The sequence below is a fragment of the Diadema setosum genome, chromosome 17 (assembly GCF_964275005.1).
Source record: "Diadema setosum chromosome 17, eeDiaSeto1, whole genome shotgun sequence".
Taxonomy (NCBI): Eukaryota; Metazoa; Echinodermata; class Echinoidea; order Diadematoida; family Diadematidae; genus Diadema; species Diadema setosum.
In genome coordinates this window covers 32,565,475-32,589,378 of record NC_092701.1, presented here as the reverse complement: position 1 = coordinate 32,589,378, position 23,904 = coordinate 32,565,475, and the positions used below count along the sequence as shown (strand labels likewise).

The 23,904-nt window shown below is 38.4% G+C and overlaps 1 protein-coding gene across 1 annotated transcript; it reads left to right on the top strand.

Moving 5' to 3' along the window:
- Window positions 1–247: 247 nt before the first annotated feature.
- Window positions 248–23,432, top strand: LOC140240357 (parafibromin-like). Its single transcript, XM_072320122.1, has 15 exons — window positions 248–414; window positions 8,797–8,902; window positions 9,456–9,525; window positions 10,152–10,214; window positions 10,869–10,951; window positions 11,735–11,799; window positions 12,890–13,109; window positions 14,050–14,160; window positions 15,554–15,632; window positions 16,372–16,454; window positions 16,821–17,002; window positions 17,965–18,102; window positions 19,037–19,134; window positions 19,676–19,817; window positions 20,351–23,432. Exons 1-15 carry the CDS (start codon window positions 284–286, stop codon window positions 20,385–20,387), a joined length of 1,608 nt encoding a protein of 535 aa, XP_072176223.1. The 5' UTR covers window positions 248–283; the 3' UTR covers window positions 20,388–23,432.
- The last annotated feature ends 472 nt before the right edge of the window (window positions 23,433–23,904 follow it).

Genomic DNA, 23,904 nt, shown 5'->3' with positions numbered 1-23,904 from the left:
AGTTGCTTCTCTGTTCTTATGGATAACTCGTTATGTAAAATGTTAGGTAGTTCCCGCAATGTGAACTAAGGTGCTTGAAAGAAGACTAAGGGAGTCAGCCAGCGAGCAAGATAGAGCAACCGCGTTTTGTACGTATGGGACTCGTACTCGCAATATTCTTGCGTACATCACTACCTACCATGCAAATGCAGCGCTAGCGCAGTAGTGCAGGCAATTGCAACAGAGCTTTTTCTGTGTTGACTTCAACGTATCGGACGGACGCCTGTGAAGGGATACTCCAACCATGGCTGACGTGCTGAGTATTCTTCGTCTTTATCATTCTCAAAACAAAGAGATCAACGAAAGAGACAATGATGTCATATTTGGAGAATTCTCATGGCCGAAGGACACCAAAACAAACTACGTGATCTGTGGGTAAGTGGCGTCATCTTTGACTTTGTAGACTCTATGCGTGAGTATGAACGGTATTGAGAACGTCGGCATGCATCCTCGCCTCGAGCTCGCAGCATCACAACACAACAGCTGCGCCAGCGCGGGGCCAGAGGAGAACATCCATCGGGCAGCTATATAAACGTGTTTGAGTGTAATTTTCTAGTTAGTTAATGATTATAGAGTGCATTTATATACCATATCATATTCAAAGGTCCCTACAACAAGTAGCAGATCAAGTTTAAAAGATACAGGTTTTAATAATCTAAATTTAAAATTTACTAGCAAAACGGGAACCTGTGTTTCACACTAAATTCATATTATTAACATAATGAATGGGGAAAGAGAGGTAGACCCTACAGCTGTACAATTTACAAAAAACTACAATATGTTGTAGCTGTCTAACATTAGTCTTCTTTCTCCAAAGAGTCAAGTTAAGCTCAAGTCCAGTTAACTGCAGCACTCCGAGCAAGGTCCATATATATTGTAAAAGTTAAAGTGTGCATAGAAGTGACATCTACGTGTGGCCTGTGCTGTGCTGTGCGTGTCCGTGGGTATTGTACTATGAACCATGTACAGTTGTACATTCTACGCTGTGCAGTTGCACTACAATTATGCAATTGCACCACATCTTTTTCCTTTTTGCATCTTCCGTTCTAGGCCCACTTGTCATTATGAAATCCTCCCTTTCTGCACCGTTGCAAAACGTGTGACTAGAACCATCCCCTAAAATTAACAAAATGAAATAATCAGACAACATCTGTACATGTGTACAATGCAATGTACAACAGTGTATTTACATCATGTATGTTTGAATGTTGCAGCAGCTGAAGAATTATGTAAGCACGCTCCACCGTGTGCATTGCTGTCATATGTCAAGACTCCAGTACTTGCTGGTTACCTCAAACCTAACTACACGCGGCCGCTGTCGCGAAGCGACGCGGCTGCACCTGTATTCCTTCGCAGACGTTGTCATTTTTCAGTGTGGTTGTGCGACTCCTGTCATGAATATCTTTATTAATCGTGGAAAACTAAAATACAAGGCATTATCGTAATCTATGATAATCATTCAATAATTGGTAGGCGATTTTTTGTTTAATTACGTCAAAAACTCACCGAAATCTGTGGCTGAAATCTGGTCTGTAAACGTCCTTATTGCTTCACTCCTCATCTGCGTGTTATTATGAATGGCATTCACTCTCGTATACTACAACGTACAACGTAGGTAGTCGGAGAGGCGCCCTCTAGGATATGGCATTCATTCTCGTATACTACAACGTACAACGTAGGTAGTCGGAGAGGCGCCCTCTAGAGCTAGAGGGCGCCTCCCCGACTACCTACGTTGTACTAGTAATAAGTGATTTCATCGATGAATAGCCACCAAAGCTTTATGTGTTATGAAATATAACAGGTTAGAATACAAAAACACGCTTTGATTACGCGAGCATACAAAGGTTTACCGCGTTGAGCTTCACAAGGAATAGTATTTTATCAGTTTTGATTAAAAAAAAAATAAGCTGGTATTTTCTTCAGACCTAATTTACCAAAGGAAGATAAAGATATCACATGTTTGATGGAGAATTTACGTGGCAAACCTTATACACGCTATGTATCCAAAAATTGAATAGGCATTGTTTTCCCGAAGGTTCGTTAATCTGAAAATAAGAGAAACTTTATTATTTTGAAGGTTTGATAGTTCCCCCCAAAAAAAAAAAACAAAAAAAAAAAACAAAACACAAGCAAACATCAAACAAACAAATGAAACAAGGTTCGTAAATCCACAAATGGAAAAATTGCATACTTTTAACAAACATTCGGAATTACTAACCAATATCGTTTTAAATTAACGAACCTTCGGTATTGCAAACTTTTTTTCCTTTATTTTTCTTTTAGGGGCTATACAATCGGAAGACCAATCCTTTAGTATTTTAAACGAACCTTATTTCGTTTTGGATTACCGAACCATCGTAATAATAAACCCTGAAAATGAACCTTCAGAAAAACAAACTGTAACCAGAAATAAGAAATTTCTGACTCCAGAATTATTCAGCATTTACCAATCCCAGAGGGCAGCGGATATCATACAATCATTCTGATATTCACCTTGCATTATAATGATGATGCCATGTAACAATCAGGAGGTAAACTATAATCATCGAGAAGGCGAGAGAGCCTCCTTGATATATAACAGGCAAACTCCAAAACACCATGCTGAAGGGCATATAAATCAGACACTGTCTTGCTTATGAATATATCGTAGTGCAAAATAAATTCATTAACTTATTATTCATTTAAACTTTATGATACCACAGTCTCCGGGGTTCACTCCTCAGAACAATACATATTACATGATAACAACATGGTATGGACTCCTATAAAGTTTATCTTATAGCTGCCCTAGATTTTAATCTTTCATTGTTGGACGATAAAAGATGTTCATTAACAGCATGATTAAAGGAGAAATATCTGGTATTTCCAATGAAACATAATAGTACGTTACCGTTAAGACAAATTGCAATATGTCGTGCCCCACACTGCGCATCATCAATTTTTATACAGATGTTCAATGCATATAAATGCAATTTTACTAATAGCTGGGTTCGAAAAGTTATATCATCTGTGATGTGTAAATATTTGCTAAACTATTTACTTCCGGGTATTGCTTTCCAATAGGTGATCTTCAACCATACAGACAACAGAAAGTCCACTCCCATTAAAAAAGAGAAGTAAAATGCATGTCTTTTCAACAGTATGGTATGGAGGTAATTTGCTAGTCGTATCTTATTCAATTTTGCCCCCCCCCCTTTTTTTGTGTGTGTATCAATGAGAATGACCTGTATTCCGTCCTGCATTCACATTGGTGAGCACCCATTAAAAAGAAGTATTCACTTTCAAAGTCATAAGACAATTTGAGTCACTGTGTACCTGCGTCTGTGAAGCATTCTCCTTCTCATCATTACAATGTCATGTTGTATTATCATCCTTCGATCAATACGGCTTACACGTACGTATACCATTACAAGTTTGTTTCCTTTTGCTTTGTTTTGCTTTACTGCTATAGGTTAGCACTAACACCTTTTCAGGGAAAATAGATGTGTGTAACCCTCCTGTTACTTCAAAATCCATTCAGTTAATAAAATTAAAGGAATTGACATATTGTTATCGCCACGTATCAGCACATGCCGTGTGAACATAACAGCGGGTATTGTTGTGATGGTTTACAAGTACATAACTACAAAACCTTCTTTTAAGTTTCGGCTAATGGACATTATTTCATTATCAGAAAAAAGAATAGTGAGCAATAGTTAATTTTCGAATAAACGAACCTTCGGAATAACAGACATAGCTTTTAACCAGCACCATATTCCTCACGAATATAGCACTATCAGCATAATCTGTTTTAAAAGCAAGCCACAAGTGTTTGACGCAAGGAATAATGTTGCTTTTACGTTTAGATGAAGTAGTTTGACTATGAAAGTTGTTACTATGAATAAATTCCGTCAGAGCATTTGTATAAGTTTATAATTGGATGAATCCTGCGAGTTATGTTGGCCAGGGAGTGAGTTTTCGTAACGTATACGTTTCCCACCTGCGCTTTTCCATGGAAATGAGATAATAAAGTTACTTTAATGTGTTCTATAGTGAGATATGGGAGTAGTTCCTTGCAGTTGAGCTATATAAGGCTGTCATAATCCTTGAGGAGAAATCTCATAGCAGGGTATCACGTATGTTTCGTTGAATCTTAAAATACCTTATGGAATTCGTCAGTGAAATCCGTCTGTATTTGACTCGATCTATATAAAAAAAAACAATAACAAAAACACGAACCTCTTCGTTATCCTACCTGCAGGCGCAATCCAATGAATTTCACTTGCCTTTGTTGACCATGACAATTTTTTAATTCCTATCTACAATCAGGCTTTCAAAGACAGAAATCTATTTTGGCACGATCGACTATTTGAATCTGGTTCCTACATTCGATATTTTGTAATGATAATAATAGGGTCAATCCACGTCAAATCAACCAATGGTGTTAACCCGACCCCCTTCAATTTTCTTTAAACTCGCACCAAATGTGCCCCCAAGTGTCTGACGGAAGATTCTAAAATATTTCGCCCCAAGGTCAAACGGTTGCTAAGATACGGCCTCCCATAGCAACCAATGCGTGGCCAAACAACAGAGTTTAAATAAAATTTGCTATTTTTGATTGAGTGCTGCAGCCAAGTTAGATGAGATACATTGCTCATTTTCTGTAAACTTGAAGAACTTTATGATCCTAACATGCACAATATATTACGGCGCGGATCTGACATTCAGTTATTGCGCAAGAGGTCACCGAAAATGGTGTTAAGCGTCAACGTTAATGTTTTTGGGTGCATGTTTGGAAGCTGATAACTTCAAAATTCAATTAGCTTAGAACCTAATATTATGCATATTTAGAGACTCTCACCTGCTCTACACACCTACCGAAAATCGGCCAAAAAGTATGCTCCGTTTTCTTGAAGGGCGCCCTCAAAGTTCGCTTTTTTCAAAAAGTTGCCAAGTTCAAGGTCACAAATGACCACTGATCCCATCGAGGAGTGACACCAATTTTTGTGTGTTGATAGACATTTACCTATATTTTCATGGGTTACCAAAAAACTTTTGTAACCGGAATGTTTAATAGCTTTTTTATGCATTCGAAAATGGCCGTAAACACCCAAAAATCAATGTAAATTGACATAATGGGTTTTCAGCATATTTCAAATTGGGGTAAATCAGAGATGAAGTGCCAAGACACAATGGTATCTTCTGTGATGATAGTCTGTAACTAGTACCAAAAGGACATACATCACAAATTGTTTTGTCTTACTGGCAATGACCTTGAAAATGCAGCTGAAAATCACAAAAAAACAGTAAATTGATCAATTTTCAGTAACCATAATGGCGCTAAAGTGTGTTTACACCAATTTTTAGTTGTGTGCCATTTCAGTACTCATGGTGACTTTAAACTGAAAACTGCTAATCATGTTCCATTTCTATTCTATTTCAAGCTACAAATAATATTTGAAGTCATCTCCAGATATTTTGACCGTGAAATTGTTCTGAACACAGCTGTAAATTCCATAATATTGGCATTATTCCCATCACACAAGCGATTTACAACTTTGTACACCATTTCAAACTTGAATTTCTCTCAGACAGAATGCCTGATCATTATTTATATTTACAATACTGGTAGTCTAAAATGAGTATTTAGATGATGTACTATCAACTGATTGTCTCAAATGACATTGACCTTGAAAATACAGCTGAAAATCATAAAAATCAATAATCGTTCAAAATAATTTGCAATACACATTTTAGAGCCTGGTGGATACAGTGACTCTGAATTGTGTATGATTTTTATATTGATGATGAGTTACAGCTGATAATTGCACATTATTTCTTCCTTTTGTTCCATTTTGAGCCACAAATAATATCAAAAGTCATATGTACATATCATTTGTATTCAAAAGTCAGTTTTGAGGCATTATGGCTATTCTAAAATAAGGTCAAGGTCAAATGATATGTACATATGACTTTTGATATTATTTGTGGCTCAAAATGGAACAAAAGGAAGAAATAATGTGCAATTATCAGCTGTAACTCATCATCAACATAAAAATCATACACAATATTCAGAGTCACTGTATACGCCAGGCTCTAAAATGTGTATCGCAAATTATTTTGAACGATTATTGATTTTTATGATTTTCAGCGGTCAATGTCATTTGAGACAATCAGTTGATAGTACATCCTCTAAATACTCATTTTAGACTACCAGTACTGTACATATAAATATGATCAGGCATTCTGTCTGAGAGAAATTCAAGTTTGAAATGGTGTACAAAGTTGTAAATCACTTGTGTGATGGGAATAATGCCAATATTATGGAATTTACAGCTGTGTTCAGAACAATTTCAAGGTCAAAATATCTGGAGATGACTTCAAATGTTATTTGTAGCTTGAAATAGAATAGAAATAGAACATGATTAGCAGTTTTCAGCTTAAAGGCACCATGAGTACTGAAATGGCACACAACTAAAAATTGATGTAAACACACTTTAGCACCATTATTGTTACGGAAAATTGACCAATTTACTGTTTTTTTGTGATTTTCAGCTGCATTTTCAAGGTCATTGCCAGTAAGACAAAACAATTTGTGATGTATGTCCTTTTGATACTAGTTACAGACTATCATCACAGAAGATGCCATTGTGTCTTGGCACTTCATCTCTGATTTACCCCAATTTGAAATATGCTGAAAACCCTATATGTCAATTTACATTGATTTTTGGGTGCTTACGACCATTTTCAAATGCATAAAAAAGCTATTAAACATTCCGGTTACAAAAGTTTTTTGGTAACCCATGAAAATATAGGTAAATGTCTATCAATACACAAAAATTGGCGTCACTCCTCGATGGGATGAGTGGTCATTTGTGACCTTGAACTTGGCAACTTTTTGAAAAAAGGGAACTTTGAGGGCGCCCTTCAAGAAAACGGAGCATACTTTTTGGCCGATTTTCGGTAGGTGTGTAGAGCAGGTGAGAATCTCTAAATATGCATAATATTGGGTTCTAAGCTAATTGAATTTTGAAGTTATCAGCTTCCAAACATGCACCCAAAAACATTAACGTTGACGCTTAACACCATTTTCGGTGACCTCTTGCGCAATAACTGAATGTCAGATCCGCGCCGTAATATATTGTGCATGTTAGGATCATAAAGTTCTTCAAGTTTACAGAAAATGAGCAATGTATCTCATCTAACTTGGCTGCAGCAGTCAATCAAAAATAGCAAATTTTATTTAAACTCTGTTGTTTGGCCACGCATTGGTTGCTATGGGAGGCCGTATCTTAGCAACCGTTTGACCTTGGGGCAAAATATTTTAGAATCTTCCGTCAGACACTTGGGGGCATATTTGGTGCGAGTTTAAAGAAAATTGAAGGGGGTCGGGTTACAAATTGTCTGAAAATTGGTTGATTTGACGTGGATTGACCCAATAATTTTTTTTTTTTTTTGGGGGGGGGGGTCTGGTTTTTAATATCTTTGCTAGAGTTGCTTTACCAAAAATATGACTTCTGTGACACGGGATCCCTTAAATCTATTGGAATATTGATCAAAAGTCATGTATATGAAGATCACATATTTTAGCGGATATAGCGGGATTGACCCTTTTACGGATGTCATTCTGTTATTCTCGGAGGAATCAATCTAAAATAAAGTCTGTAATCTGCAATAAGCCTATAATGTCCAATGAAACATTTTTCATTGTACTATAAAATCGTGGTATACAGCTCCCCTATTTGGATGGAGGCTACGTTTCATGAAAAGACTTCTCTCTCATAAGACACACAGACTTTACTTCTCTTGTATACATAATATAGCTACAGTTATTATGAGAATCTTTGGAATTTCCTTGATTTTATGTAAAGACTTTTATATGATGACTTCATGAAATCATGGAATGGGCAGCTTGTCTCTCATCATGCATAAAGAAAGCACGTAGGCCTACATAATGCAGTATGAGCTGGCGATCGAAGTACAAGTTAGTGGGCTCAACTTCAGAACAAAACCCCCTATTTTGGTGGACAATGCTGTAGTGTAGTGGAGGTGGGCAGCACTACCACACACTACCAGCGGGAGTGCGATCAGCTGGTATTCTCATTAACTAGTAAAACTGTCTGATTGACTGCGAGTCATGAATATTCATGACCACTCTAGCGTGAACTCTTGACCCTGCTCGATCCGGCGAAAGTATTTTACTGGACTCTTTTTTCTCGGGTATCGCAGTTCTCGGCGTATCGCAATCCTCGGGTGTCACGCCCTCATACGGCTCGTCACGTACACTGACTACGAGTAAAAAGAGTCCAGAAGCTAGACTAAGTGTATATTGCCTGAGGGCTCACTATGGACTGAAATACCATGCTCATAGTCCAAGCATCTCAATTCATGTGAGTGATTCGTAAAATTTGTGATAAGAATGTAGAAATTTCCAACAGTTTTGTTGTTGTGTGGCCGTGTTCGAAGGGTTTAGTAGATATGTGTATGGGGTTTCGTAGATATGTGTATCACACACCGCCAGACGCTGTGCTAGCGCTAGCGCACGGCGTCTGGTCGGGCTACCTCAAACCTTGAACCTTGAAATGATCATCCCTTTCAGCAGCTCCTTGGAACTTTCTATCCCGGGATGGTGGAATAATGTCATGTGTCAGCACAGTGAGAGGTGGCATGGTGAACAAACAAGTGTAAATCTCACTCATTTATGTCTCATTTATGTCTCATTCAAATATCGATGGTTGTATTGTGATTGTAGTACATATCCACTTTTTCCTTCCACAGTACTGGCAAAGAAGGGGAAGCCAAAAGCTACTACACTCTTGAATCCATCTTGTATCTCCTGAAGCATGACAACATTAACCATACAGCTTACGTCAAAAAGGCTCTTGTGAGTATAGCTTGTTTGTGCATACTTTGTATGGAAGTTTTGCTGTGAAATGTTTAAAATACATTGTACATAGATGTTATCGGGATAGAGCTTGATGAAATCACCCTTTTTAAACCAGTTTACATGTACAACTTTTCGTAAATTGTGTGTGTTGCACATCCTGATGCTAGGAATATCTGGCATATTTAGCTCTCAGTTATGGCTTTTTAAACTGTATTGTAATATTTTTGGCTTTTGATTTAGCATGGGGAAAAAAGAGCACTGGGTAAATGAATGAATACAGCGTGTGTCCATACTTAATGATTGGAATGGCCGATGTTTTCCACCCTATGATAGTGACAGAGATATGACATGAATTTTATACTGAATTTTCTTGTAAAGCATGCAGTGTGTAATCTCAACTTAAATTCAAAGCAAATTTTACACAAATTTAATGCTTTGTGATGACTGCCAGTGTCTGCTTACTACACAAACTTTGTATTCTCTGTGAACTGTACAGCACTGTCAGTCTGATTATTTTGATTTGATTCATAGATATGATTTTTTCCCCCAGGCTGAAAACATTCCAGTTGTTCGTCGTCCAGACAGAAGAGACTTGCTTGCATACCTTGGTGGTGAAATAAGTAAGTGTGCAGTTATTCTGTAATTTATCCACTAAAACCTTGCAAAAATACAGACAAATTTTAAGTTTCAGAGATGGGTGGTCGACTGTTAATTCTGTACATATAATTGTAGCTTCAAGTTTATTTTCAGTATATCCATACATGGGTCCTGCTGAAAGCAGTGATTTATTTTTATTGTCCATCCGACTTCTCCACCTATGTGATAACTCAAGAGGTATTGCTTAGAAATTCTCTAACTTTATGGTGTGATGTTCCAGTATATTATACTATAGAGGTCAGTGGGAAAAATCTTGTGGTCATCTGAAAAGAATATTGTCAGAATTATTGTAGTTTGTAATGATGAAATTAAATGAGAAAAATAGGTTTTGGACAAAATGTGTCAAAAGATGAGATATCAAATGCGTGATGTCGCACTGAATGTGTACATTTGTATGATCACATGACAAAATAGCGCAGGTGATTTCATGAGACTTAATTTGGCATGCTTGGGTACCTTTGTTATGTGGCTTGACAGGGAACTATGAGGATCATGAACAACAAATTCTTCAATGCTCATATGAAAATATATCTTTTTTTTTCTTTTGCTAATCATGTATTCTTCTTTCATTTTTTTTTTTACCCAAAAGAAACCTCTGCGAATATTGACAAGAGTGCACCCCCGGAAATATCAAGACAGAGACCTACACAAGGTTTGTTGTTGTTGTTGGTGGTGGTGGTGCTGCTGCTGTTGTTACTGTTGTTGCTGCTGCTGCTGGAAGTCTTGTTGTTGGCTTGCCTAGTGTGGGAAATAGAAGACGTAATTATCTACCTGAACATTAGATCTTGACAATTTTGTAGTTAGGGTATGTCAGGCCAACACTTGGATTGCAAGTCTTCCACTACATAAAGATGAACTTGTGACACCTGATTTGAATGGACTGTTATCATTGGATGGGAGGTTGTTTTATTTGAGTTGTTTGAACATCAAGCAGAAAGTATGGATCCTCTGTATTGTTTGCTATGGTGCTATATTGATCAAGATGAATTGAAACTCATGGAATTGAGAGATGAATTATAAATATTAGACACTTTTACAGTTATTGTTGGTCATCAAACTTGACCTGAATCTTCTTTGATAAAAAAAAATATCATCTACACAAACTTAATTAATGTGTTTTATAGCTCTAAACAAATTCTCCTAATTATTCAATATTTTGCTGTGATGGAACTTTTCAAGAGGAATGTGAAAAAGATACCACTGAAAGGAGATCTTGCTATGGTATGTATCTTACACATTTTTTTTTTCCTCTCTCTCATTTGATGCTGTAAAATGAATATTGGCATTGGTTCTCTCTCTGTTCCAGTATTCAAAAGACCGGCAGAAGAACCACCTTCAGAACCCTCAAAGATCATTCGATTTGAGGATGAAGAAGTCAAACAGGACAAGGTATGCAGCAATCTAAAACACTTTTTTGGTTTAATTACAGGTATTGGCGAGCTTGAGATCTGTGACGCAAACGCTAAGACGCCACAGCCTCCTGCGTTGGACAATGGCAATGGCTGTCTCGGCATGTGCAAAACACCATCTTTTGCCTAATTAGCATTGTCTCTATGGCGTTTGCGTCACAGATCTAATATTGCTAATGATGGAGGAGGGAGGGATAAAATTGTCATTAATGGGATATTGACTTTATTTGATAGAAATGTGAAAGTTGTCAGGGGCACGTGGATGAACCACCCGCCTTCGTAAAGAAGCATTTTAACTCCATCGAGCACACTTGTGATATATCAGAATGCAAGAAGACATCCATTATATATTAATGCATTTATAGATGAGTCCAAAATCTTTGGGAAATTTTCTACAGTCTGCAAATGTTGAGCTGTGTATTGCAGCTGCAGTTTCCCTAGCATGGGATACCCTGATTGGCCTACTCTCTTGAAATACCCCATTTCTTTGAAATGGGAGAAACATATATTTAAGAATGCAAAGTCTGATGATGTTGATATTTCAGTACCTCCATAGCATCATGACGGATTAAAGATTTTTCTCTGTCTGCCAAGATTTGCATTGAATTCTTGCTTTGCCTTGTGTAGGCAATTTGTATTTTTTGGTCATTAATTCTGTATTTTTTATCCAGGGTAGTCCCATCAGCGCTCTCCAGTAACAATGCAGGCAGCTACTAAAAGTTTTTTACATGTTTGCATTCTCATTGTGGTCTTGTTACCATAGAAACGTCTGTTGGAGAGGTTGGAGGATCACAAGGAAGGGGCTGTGGCCACAACAAACCAGATCAGGTGAAGACTTCGTTCCACTTCCACTAAGAGTTGTTGCAGTTTGAGTGGTATAAAGAGGAGGATGTATTTTGACTGTATAAACATTCAGTGTGCATGTGTAACTACAGTACATTACAACTTACAACTATTTTATGGTATGCCTTTGGCTGCAATAAACTGTGTAAGGATAGTGACATGTAGGTTTCATATTCCTGTACAGCAGGAATATTTAGTGGTATAGGAATCTTGAAGTTTGGAGTGAATTCAATTGTCACACTTATTTCTCCTCTTTTTTCTTTCTTTTTTTTTTTTTTTTACTCTCTAAGCTACAATTGAGGTGTAACAAGAAAACTGTTTTGTTACTACTCTGGAGAATGATTGTAGCTATACAATTACAAGATCAAGATATCTTTTGTCCATGTAAGCATTGAAAAGGTTCCAATCATGTCACATGACATGCCTTGTTTATTTGGTGGATTTCAGAAGTGCATAAAGCTCGTGAGGTTACCTGGAAAAGAGATTAAATGTCTGTGAGACTTGTGTCCAAGTCATACCAAATGGATTTAAGAATATGTTTTGAAGTATCAAATCAATGTTGATTAAATATGCTCATTCATAATTTTGAATTGTGTTCATACATTTTCCATTTCTGTAAACATTTGATATTCATTCTGAGCCACATGGGAAGAGCATACCAAACATTAAAGGCATAGTTTACCATTTGCAGATGAAAAAAAAAAAACCCAGCATTAGTGCTTTAAAATAGTTCTAAAATGTGAGTTAGGGATAGAAACAACCACTGTGAAAATTTGAGTCCGTATAATCGTTGTTAAGTGTTGTTAAATACACAAAATGTGAACAATAGTTATGATAAAAAAATGTTTCCAGACTAAACCGTCTACAGTTATGGTTTATTGAGAAAAACATTGATATCTCCGTATATTTTAGGCTTTATTGCGAAAATTTTATATGGTAGAATGTTTTGTGATACAACAGACCCACACATATGCATCAAATGTGATATCTTGAACTTTCTTGAAATCACTCTCAAAGATAAACTGGACCTTTTAGAATTGTATTGTAAATTTTCCTGAACTCCTCAAATTGGCAGCTCCCTGTCAGACACGCTGTCCATCGAGCGTATCGCCTCCATCAGGGCCAAGATCCACATCAAGAAGCGAGTCACCATCAAGCCAGACGACGACACACTGGGCATGGGTATCCTGGAGCAGCGCAGCTTCATCGACGCCGAGGTCGACGTCTCTCGCGACATCATGAGCAGGGAGCGCTACTGGCGGACAAGGACTTCGGTGCTTCGGAGTAATGGCAAGGTGGGCTGGTGCTATTCTCTATATCAACGTGACTGGCACCGACTGGACTTAAGTCTGTACTAGCCAGGCAGACAAGTTGATCCACATTTCACTAATACCGGGGGGGCATTTCATGAAGCATTTTGTCCGGCAAAGTTGTCAGATAAATTTGCTCTCAGTCAATCAGATGCAAGGATTTCTCAGTAGCTTGTAACAGTTTGTCAGAGAAATATCAGACCAAAACGCTTCATGAAATGCCCCCCTGGTCTGCCTGCAATTCTCTTGGTGTTTCTTGGATAGTGTTATATTTACCAGTAAACTCAAATCTCTGGCAGCGGCTTTCCACTTAACGAGGATAACTTAGGTGACAAGCGTTCTCTTCCTCTAACAGGAACATAGTTTTATATCTATTTCATGAACATGCTATGTAGAGGATTAACCCAGATTGGGGCAGCACCTCATATGGTATCAACTCACTTTACTTTTCCAAAGTATGGTAATTTATGTCTAAGCTATATTTAAGTCCAAGAAAAGACTATGTCTGCAGTAGTCTCTTCATAAAAAATCCTGGTAGTATCCTGTCACACATATATCATGCTTAGTTTTTGAGATGACCAGAAATGTTCAAATGACAGGCTTTGAGTTGATATCTGCACTTTCAGTCTCGTGTCACCATACACTTGCAACCTCTAGGCCTTTTCATTGTGGGAAGTTATTTGAGGTATGCTAGTGGACAATTTAACTTCTTGTTGCATTGTAACTCAGCCTAGTCTCAGATGCCAAACCATATCTGGAGGAGGAATTTAAAGTGGTTGTAGTTTCATCATAATTCACAAAGATATCCCTTTTCTTTCAGTTGAGAATGGGAAGTAATGTGTATGTACTGATTGTCTCAAGTGTTACATAATGCAATGTAAAGTGTTGCCTTGTTTATCTTTTTTTTAATATTATGTCTCACCAGGAATTCAAGAATATCTTTGCGATCCTGCAGTCAGTGAAAGCCAGGGAAGAAGGGAAGCAGAGTCAGCAAGCTCAGTCCCAGAACACACACCAGACCCCCTCACAGAGTCAGGTATCAAATACACAATGTATGGTATCAATACCCTTTAACTCTAAACGCATTTCGAAACATGTCACAACGTGTTCGTTCATTTTCACAGGAATGAAATGCCTCCAGGCACAAGCAAAATCACCCATTATGTTTAAATACTTATATAATATTGACTGGCCTCGAGGGAGACACCAGAAAATATTGCCCAAAGTGAAAGAATATTGCCAGAGTCGAAGACGAGGGCAATATTCTTTCAGTGCGGGCAATATTTATCTGGTATCTCCCTCGAGGCCAGTCAATATCATAATTATTGCCTATCCCCTATAGGTAAATTAAGAAAATATGTGAATACGGCTATACACTGTGATATAGATCAAGCCACATTTCACTACCTGTAGATCATCAACATGTCGAATAATTAAAAAATTGTTCATCAATGTATATCATTCAACTCCAACTTCAAAGATACATATGTAGTTGTAACAGGCGAACTTCAAACATCTGAACATTTTTACACTTTATTTTTACTTCTGTTTAAATTTGGAGAGTTGTAAAACTGATGGTCACTGTGCAATTCTTGAGCACAAATGGACTAGTGATTGTTTGACGCCATAGCGCTGCTGTAAGTGGTCAACCTTGTATGAGTTGATTTATCAGCGTTCTTCTGCGGTGTGTGTAACCGACACCCAGCGACGTCCTGGAATGTTTTCTTTTCGTGGTCGATCGGAATGTTTACATTTAAAGCAGGGAGGTGGGGAGAGAGATTAGAAACACTCTTTCTCTTCCCACCTCCTTGTGTAAAGTGAATGGCAAAAACCGGAAGATTGCACTGTTTGTACACATTGTTTTGTGTACGGTACGGTGTGTGTAACCGACACACAGCGACGTGGCGAAAGGAATATTGATTACTGACCTTTAACCCTGCAAAATAACAACTGCTGACCTTTAACCTTTCAAAATAACAACTGCAATTGCCTCGCAAAACTACCTCGTATTGGTAATAATTACTGATATTTTGAGTCCAATTTACATCCATTGCATTAATTGTTGCTCCTGTGGGGGTAGCCTCAAACAAGCTTTGAAGTTGTCAAGCTTCCTGTTTGTTTAAAAAAAAGAAAGAAAGAAAGAGAAATATCTGTAGCTAGGGAGATGTGCAGAATGAGCATATGAGAAAATTGGTCAATTGATTTGCCAGGCACTGTACACTATTAATGTGAAACTTGCAACTCTGCTTATTTATCTGAAGAATATGATTCATGTTACTAGCACTATTGATAGTGCACTTATGTGTAGTTGCAGTGTAATACTGGTTGCAAAAAACAAACAAATAAATAAACAAACTCCAAAATATGAAGGCTGTATCATCCAGATATATTTGACGAAATTGATCATATTTGCTTCTTTCTCCTTAAAGCCGGAGAGGAGGAAACCTGTGCAGCAGACCGCTCAGCTCTACAACAGATACGATCAGGAGAGATTCAAGCGGAAAGAAGGTAAGAGGAGGAATAAAGACTAGATGACAGAAAAGATACCGGATACAGAGATGACAGCATCTACTCATTTCATAAAAATGTGTCATACACTTTGAGGGATCTGCATGCATTATACCTAAAGATCAAAATGGTATGCAGTGAAAAATGAAATCAGACCATCAATGATATTAAAACAACTCACTATGAGGTCCATTGTGGAATCATTAGTATCGTTCCTTCAGGTCTCACTGCCATTGACTCTACGTGTGGGTTTGACTTGTCAGACATGAATCTTCTCCAGAGTGAAAACGGTTTTGTTGTATTTTTTTTTTTTTAATCCTGTGGCCAAACTTTTTCTACTCTGAACAGAATCTCATAGATCAGGGCATGAAATTTTGACCGATTTGAGTAATTCTGTAATTATGCCTTAGCTGGTGAGAATGTGATTTTTCCATTATCATTTTGAGCAGGCATTTATGTGCACAAGGTGTGAAGGGGATGTCACACAAATTACTTTGTAAGGCTTCCACTTTTCAGCATTTGCTTAGATACTCTCTTTGCAAGTGAATTTCTGTTCTCTTAATGAAACTGAATGCTTGTATGTTTTGAATGTACATGTAGTCATGGGAAATATTTACCATTTGATGGTTGTATAATGCCTTTTTTAGACATTCACATATACGTTGATACATTATTATTCGAGCGTACATGAATTATGAATCATTAAATCAATCCTGTATTCATATTTGTCCCTTGACAGAGACGGAAGGATTCAAGATCGATACTGGTGGTACTCACATGGGGTCCTTCCATGGCATGTCAAATCTCAACAAACCAGCACCGGTGAGTAATGAGGAAAATCAGCTCTCAAAGAACAAGAACTCTGCTACAGAGAGAATATATTGCATGAGTAATGGGGCAGTCACATGACCAAGTTGACCTCTGTTTTCCCCTTTTTTTGAGGTGGGGATGTGTGTTTGTGCAGATTACAATTGTCATGACCCTTTTTTATCATGTTAGTGATTTTTTTTTTTTTTGGTATGGTTTCTTCATACATGTTTGTCTTACTTCAACATTTTTAGTCACATGATCATTTATGTTTGGCGTAGCTTGCATATGTTTCATGGGAGCAACTTTCCCAGGAGCAAATGTCATGGAACTATCGGAGATATCGACCTTCTCCTATCGCAATCTTGTCTCTGTGTCCAGGATGCCACACCGGTTCGCAAGCCAGTTGCCCCCACCCCCGCCCCAAGACCAGAGCCAGCTTCCACCCCCAAGGCCCAGACTCCCACCAAGAGGGTATCCCGCACCCCCATTATCATCGTCCCAGCAGCCAACACAGCACTCATCACTCTTTACAATGCCAAGGATCTGTTACAAGACTTCAGGTGAGCCCTCGTTGGGTTGATGTGCGACAATGGGATATGAACTGGCTCCCCATGTTTTAGTTTACTTTAATACAGATATTGAAATTAAAAAAACAAACAGAAGTTCATTGTAATTGAACCTCAAATAACAAATTTGCAGAATTTTGCATGTCAAAGAAAAGCCCAAACATAGTGACATTGGTAGACATAATGCAAACTACATGTAGATGAAACGTTGATACTATTGTCTCACAGCTGTCCCATTGGTTTATATAAATTGATGTTATACAAATTGTGTGCTTGGGTGATAGCAACCAAAATCTCACCGTTCTATGAGTCACCATTGTGGTCATTTAATGCAGAGGGTACATCTTTTTGTTTTCTCATAAAAATATGGAAATTAAGCAAAGAGTTGTGGGCAGACCCATTGGAGACCTGTGAGATGATGATGTCACCATTTGTCATGATCCTATGAAATACAAACTGCACCATTGTTTTATGTTTAGTGAATTTTCTACAACTCTATTCTTTGTTTACACTGTATCCATCAAAATGATCTGGGAGTTTTGCTTCACTTTAAGAGCATCTTCCTTTAATTGTGTGCGGTTACATGGAACAATTTTTAATACCCTACTGTGAGCTTAGCCTCGAGCAAGGACTAGATGTGGTGGATCCAGGTGGGGGTGCACTGGGCGTGTGCGCCCCCTTTAATTTTGGTTGAAACAAAAGAAACAAAAAGAAAAATGGGGGGGGGGGGCATCTGCACACCCCCCCCCCCTTTAATTTTGTAAAGGCGCCCCTCCTTTATGGAATTCCTGGATCCGCCCCTGCTGTATGCACCATTACAATACCCATACTGATTTCTTGTGTTGTTTCTGCCCTTGTGATCTTCTCTATGTGCAGTACCTATGCACTTTCTATTTGTTGGATCTCATTCTGTGAAAGTGTTGGTTTAACTCTTCATCTTTCTTTGTATTTATCAGATTTGTCACGTCGGATGAGAAGAAGAGGCAGGGAGCGAGGAAGGAGAATGATGTGCTGATCCAGAGGCGGAAAGACGACGGCAGCACGGTGCCGTACCGCGTCATCGACACAGTCACCAAGCTTTCGCCGCAGGACTGGTGAGCTACGAGATCTCGAATCTCCATTTGGGTTGAATGTAGACATACATATTGGCCTTGTATGTGTGGCCAAATCTGATACCTTGGCTCCTGGTAGTGAGGAAAAACAAATTTTATTGCAGACTAGAAGCAAAGTCAAACCTGCAGGGTAAATTGCCACCAGATTTGGCAAGTCAATATGGTCAAATTAGTGCTCTGATATGTACAGATGAAACGAATTCACAACATGGACTGAGGACTGCACAAGGACAGCTTAGAAACAAATTGTGTTCTCATCTTGTGATTGAAATGAAAGAGACAAAATAGGAGTCAGAGGGCTGAGTTTGATTGTGAGTGGGGTTTTTTTTTCCATCTGGAAGTAAAACATTGTGTGCAGAGAACATTTCAAAACTATTTTTATCCAAATCTCTGGCATTTAATCCTCTGCCTGATATTAACTTCCAACTTCACATGAAATTCGTACGAAGCAAGGTCTGCCACCACTTAGTTTGGATGGGACACAATTCTTGTGAAGGCATTTTTTATAGTTCCCTAGTTAGTGTGGTACCTTTGTGTTTTGATGATACTGGCTCGTCCCATTATAGGGCTGCATTGGTCAGTTCTCAGCAATTTTGGTTATGTAGGTACGCGACGCATGCACATCTTCTTGTTAGCTTTCATTCTCCTGTCATTTTATCCAAGTAATAACTTTGGTACAGTGGTATATTGTGCTATTGTATTGTTGGTGCATTGTTACTGTTGGTATCGAATGCAGAGCATTCTCTTCAGTGCAAATGAGATGAGGAGATGTGGACCCAGTCATATCTCAAACCCTATCTAATGTGTGCCTAATATGTCATGTTCTTATCTGTCTCTGTCTCTGTTTGTCTGTCTGTCTGTCTGTCTGTCTGTCTGTCTGTCTGTCTGTCTGTCTGTCTTGGGGCTGCGTGGACAGGGATCGCGTGGTTGCCGTCTTCGTGCAGGGTCCCACCTGGCAGTTCAAGGGATGGCCGTGGATGAACGGAAACAACCCCGTGGACATCTTTGCAAGGAGTATGTCTATTTTACTCATACTTCAACCTGCCGTTTCTTAATCATTCATACCATCATCGGATGGTATGAAGATTATTTGAATTCTACACACATTGACTGAGAGACATATATACATAAACCAAGTCTACTCTACACTTAGTACAATGAGCAGTTGTACAACAATTTTTCCCAATAACAAAATTCAAGTTGTAAATTCGTTTTCCCCCTTGGTCTAAAAGTTTATTTCATGGCTGTGTAAAGTGATAGAACCTTTGAATATAGACTTAAGCATGATGCCTTTGTGAGCAGACTTCTTGCATATACAGCAGAACCTCATTATAAGGATTGTTGTGTATAAGGAAATCCTCTTAAAACAAAGTGAGTTTGTAGTTGCAACTCTTCATATTTTTTCTGTTCTTGTCTCCTGACATAGCAAGATAATTGTCATGCCTTTGAGGTCATCAAAACATGGTTCCCCTGCAGTAGTCTATCATTGATATGTTGATTGTCAGAATAAAGATTTCTTTTCATGACTTTGCCTGCTCTTCTTCCTGCACTCCAGTCCGTGGATTCCATCTTAAATATGACGAGTTCAAGGTGGACCCCAATGTCAAGAAGTGGAACGTGCACATCATGGACATCAGCCGAAGCAAGCGCCACCTGGACAAGGCCAGACTGCTCAAGTTCTGGGAGGTTCTTGACAAGTAAGACACATTCCCCCCTCATTTATGCTTGTGTAGAGAGACAGTAGAAGAAGAAGAAAAAGAAAATGATGCTACATCTTATGGTAAAGGTCATGTAGGGCCGTCTGGATTTCTGTGAACACCATGAATGGTTGTCTGTCCAAAAAGAGCAATGTGTTTTTTTTTTCTTTTGTTAAGTATGATGGAGCATTGACAAGTGTAAATTGTGTTTGTTTGTTTGGGTTTTTTTTTTTTAAGTGCAATGTTAAAAAAGAAATGTTGGTAAGTATAAAACAAGTGTGTAACTTTGAACTGCATTTGAAAGCTTGCATCTTTTGAATTTGCTTTGTGTGCACTGAATTCCCACATTGTGCTGCTTGCTTTATTCTTCCCTCACACAGATATCAGGGCTTGAGAAGAGGGTCTATTTTTTTTTTTTCATGTACATATTTTGAAATGTAATAGCACTTCAAACTAATTCCTGTCATGAAGAATTCACACATTGACATACTTATGCTTCATTCTGTCTTTTCCATTTCTTATCCAACAATTAGGTACATGGTCAAGGAGAAGCCTCATCTTCGGATCTAAATTTGTGACATGACGATCCAAGTCTGCTCATCAGAACTCAAGCCACCATTCAGTAGGGGAACACCTCTGTCTCACCCCAAGGCCGTCATCAAGGGGATGGCTCCAAGGAAGCTCATCCCACAGTTATGCAGCTTGCGAGAGTGCCATGGAGTTGAAACACAATCACGGTGGCATAGACTTCGATGAATTCAGTCTGACGCCTGACCTCTCAGAGTCTCGCATTGAAATTCAAATGATAGAGACTAAGCACAGGGGGCAAGTTGGGTTATTGTCATCAGTACAGTAGTGATGCAATACATGGTCATATGAAGATGTTCAATTGTCTTTTTGTACTGCTTCTGTTTGTCATTTGTGTCATTTATGTTTCTTTCAGGAGAAAGCATGATTTTTGTGCTTATTTAAAGCTTCTGAAAAGTATTTCCAAGATGAACGATACATTTGGAAAATTCAAAGCACCATCACATTGTAGGGTGCAAAGCTAGAGATTCTAAAGCACAAATTTTTCACCTATTATAATCCAACTACATGCTGGAGTTGTAATCCAGAGGAATCCATCTTGAAAGTTGCCAATGTGAACAATAGTTGTCACTATGTAGCAGTCATTGCACAACTTCAGATATTGTATTTTGTGATACAACATGAAACTAATGCAAACCTCTGCATTCTGCAGATGGTACAGTCATAAAGCTCATGTGTGAATGAATAGTAAAAAAAAAAAAAAAAAGAAGAAATCTTGTTTTTAGTGACTTTGAAAGCTAATAATGAGTCACTGCCCATTCCTATGTATGTGATTATATTTTGGATGAAAAATGTATCATCTTGTGATTACTGTAAAAGAGGAATATTCGCGTGCATTTTAATTTTGCGAATTTCGCGAGCGGCAACATTCGCGAAATTAAAATGCGTGTGAAAGTTCTTGCTTACACAATATGCATTGGATGCCAGTGGTAAGTCGCAAAAATTTCATGCTGCGAGAAAGGCCGTCAGCTCCAATCCGTGAAATTTTCATGCCGGGAATATATAGTGTTTGACAGTAGCTGAAAGAGCTTCATGTGACCATATGTATTTTCAACTTTTTCATAATGTTGGCATGTTTGACACATTCGATGGTATGTTATTTGGAAAATGACATCATTGTTTAAGATGATATCCCAGATAGTACACTATTTGTGAATTGATGTCATAGCTGTACTTTTGATGAACAGTCAACTCCCTCAAAATGCAAGTATTCAGCAGCCATACGAGAGCTTGAATACATATGTACATGCCATGGGCAACACGTGCAGTACCATGGCTATCACATTTTTTCAATTTCAAAGCACTGGCTGTATGGCCAGTGGGCAGATACAAGATTCCCTCCTGTTTATTTTTGTATCAAAAACATAAAACAAATGTTCTCTGCCTAATATTTTGAGTGTATGGTTAAAACTATGGGCCTCGGTGCCTCCAATAGTACTATTTACTCAGGGCTGTGCCTCTCTGTGAGTAGTACGATTTTGGACTCGCTTCTGCCATAGTTTAAACCAGAAACTCTCAAGGCAAGGTATATTTGTATACTATGATGATCTCCATGGTAAATCATGCAAAAATTCTTGGGAAAGCTCCAGACAGCTGTGCAGTGGTGAACCTTTACATATGCCACGGGTACTACAGCAGCCACTTGTACTTACAGGCTGCCACAGTACATCACATGTTGTTTTGAACTTCACCAGGTGTTGCGGTACACAGGTGAACGGCCTTGGTTATACTTGCAGACAATTTAAGACGTTGGCAACACATAAAATCTTGCTTGCAAAGTCTTCTCTTCCAATAAAATTACTGAAGAGTGGAGTTGACCCCAAATACAGGAGTGGAGGTCTCTCTTTGGCCTTCATGATCTACTGTATACGCTGTTATTTTCGCGAAAGAGGAGGTCACGGACATTTTCGCGAGATGTTGCTTTCGCGAATGGACACAGAGGCCTTCATAAAGCGCAATATTACCTTAGCGCATGTTGGCATTTTTGCGTGTTGTTAAATTCGGGGTCCAAATGTGATTCATGAAATCGAAAATAACACCTTGTACAGTATTCTGTATCCTACCAAGCAGACTCCCCATGTGTTTCTCCTGCTTCATGTATCACACCCCCACTCATGCTTTTCTGTGTAGGGTGTGTACAAATGTCGTCATCAGCTCCAGCTTCATTGGGTTTGTCAGTTTTTCGTACAGTTCTCCCCGCCTAATGTTTATGTCAAATGTGACTTTGGAGTCCAACCCGGTCATGTGATGGTGTCTGAAATCATGTTGTTATGTGCTATTTCTGCTGTCACATTTTCAACACAGGATTCTAGTTGGCCAAGGGATAAATGCCGAGATAACAGGAAAACATGAATGTTGCATCGCAGATCTTGTTTTTTCAAAGGTCTGGAAGTTCTGAACAGAATCTTGGACTCAGTGGCAATTCATCTCTGTTCCCAGTATGATGCTGAAATGTACAGTACAAAGAGCCTTGTGACTACTCTATGAGGTGATGAAAGGAAACAAAAAAAAATGTGTATCTCTAGTTCTGAACAACTTAAGTTGGCATTAAAAGCTGAAGATATGAGGACTTATGATGAAGTCTCGGGTGCTGAAACTTGAAGATAGAAGTGAAATATGTAACAACAACAAAAAGTGGCCACTTGAGAGAAGGTCATCATTTAATCGTAGCATCATGAGAAGTGTTTCTGGCTTCTTGACACTTTGGTATCATCATGACACATATTATGTACTGTCAGTGTATGTAAATCCGAGTTCTGAAAGAAGCTTGTATATAGCACAGTTTTGCTGTCAGAATCGTTTATGGATTGTGTTAAGCACTGCTTAATGTAAGATCAAGCAAACAAAAAACAAACAAAGGCAGGATTGGTCTCTTGTGTTTTGTACATAAATTTTACTTCTCAACATGGTAATTCATGCTACTGTACATACATGTCTTCCCACGTTCATACATGTGGGACTAATGCTGATAGCTATTCAAAGTACTGACTAATCAGAAATAAATGATTCGACATAGAACAATTGTAATGTATGTGTGCCAAGTGTCATCATTCGAAATGAAAAAAAAACAACAACAACAACAACACCAGCATCCCCAGTAGTGATAGGTTAAGAGAAATGAAGTGGTTGGTAGTGCGGAGAATATATGGTGAGAGATGATGAGGTAGAGATAGATAAAGAAATGGACGGCAGCTTGGACCAATATGTGGGGAACTAATGATTTGGTAGCCTTTACGATGAGGTTTACGGCTAGAGATAGGCTTATCGTTTGCTGTCTAGGATGCATTAATGCATGCATGGGGGTTATACATGTACTCTCATTTAGATGTGTGGATGGACTGATTGATGAAGACCTTAAGGTGCTTGTCAAGTGGGTTTATATCTGGATTTGTGGATAGATAAAAAAAAATAGATACATAGGTGGATAGATGGATAGAAGGATGGACGAATGGATAGATAAGATGAAAGTAGATAGGTTAGCAGATAGATCAGATGTAGG

Excerpts from the sequence above, each read along its gene's own strand:
- LOC140240357 (XM_072320122.1), top strand. The coding sequence starts at position 284 with ATGGCTGACGTGCTGAGTATTCTTCGTCTTTATCATTCTCAAAACAAA. Across the intron at positions 11,800-12,889 it reads GCCACAACAAACCAGATCAG|CTCCCTGTCAGACACGCTGT; the intron begins GTGAAGACTTCG and ends TCAAATTGGCAG. Across the intron at positions 19,135-19,675 it reads CGTGGACATCTTTGCAAGGA|TCCGTGGATTCCATCTTAAA; the intron begins GTATGTCTATTT and ends CCTGCACTCCAG.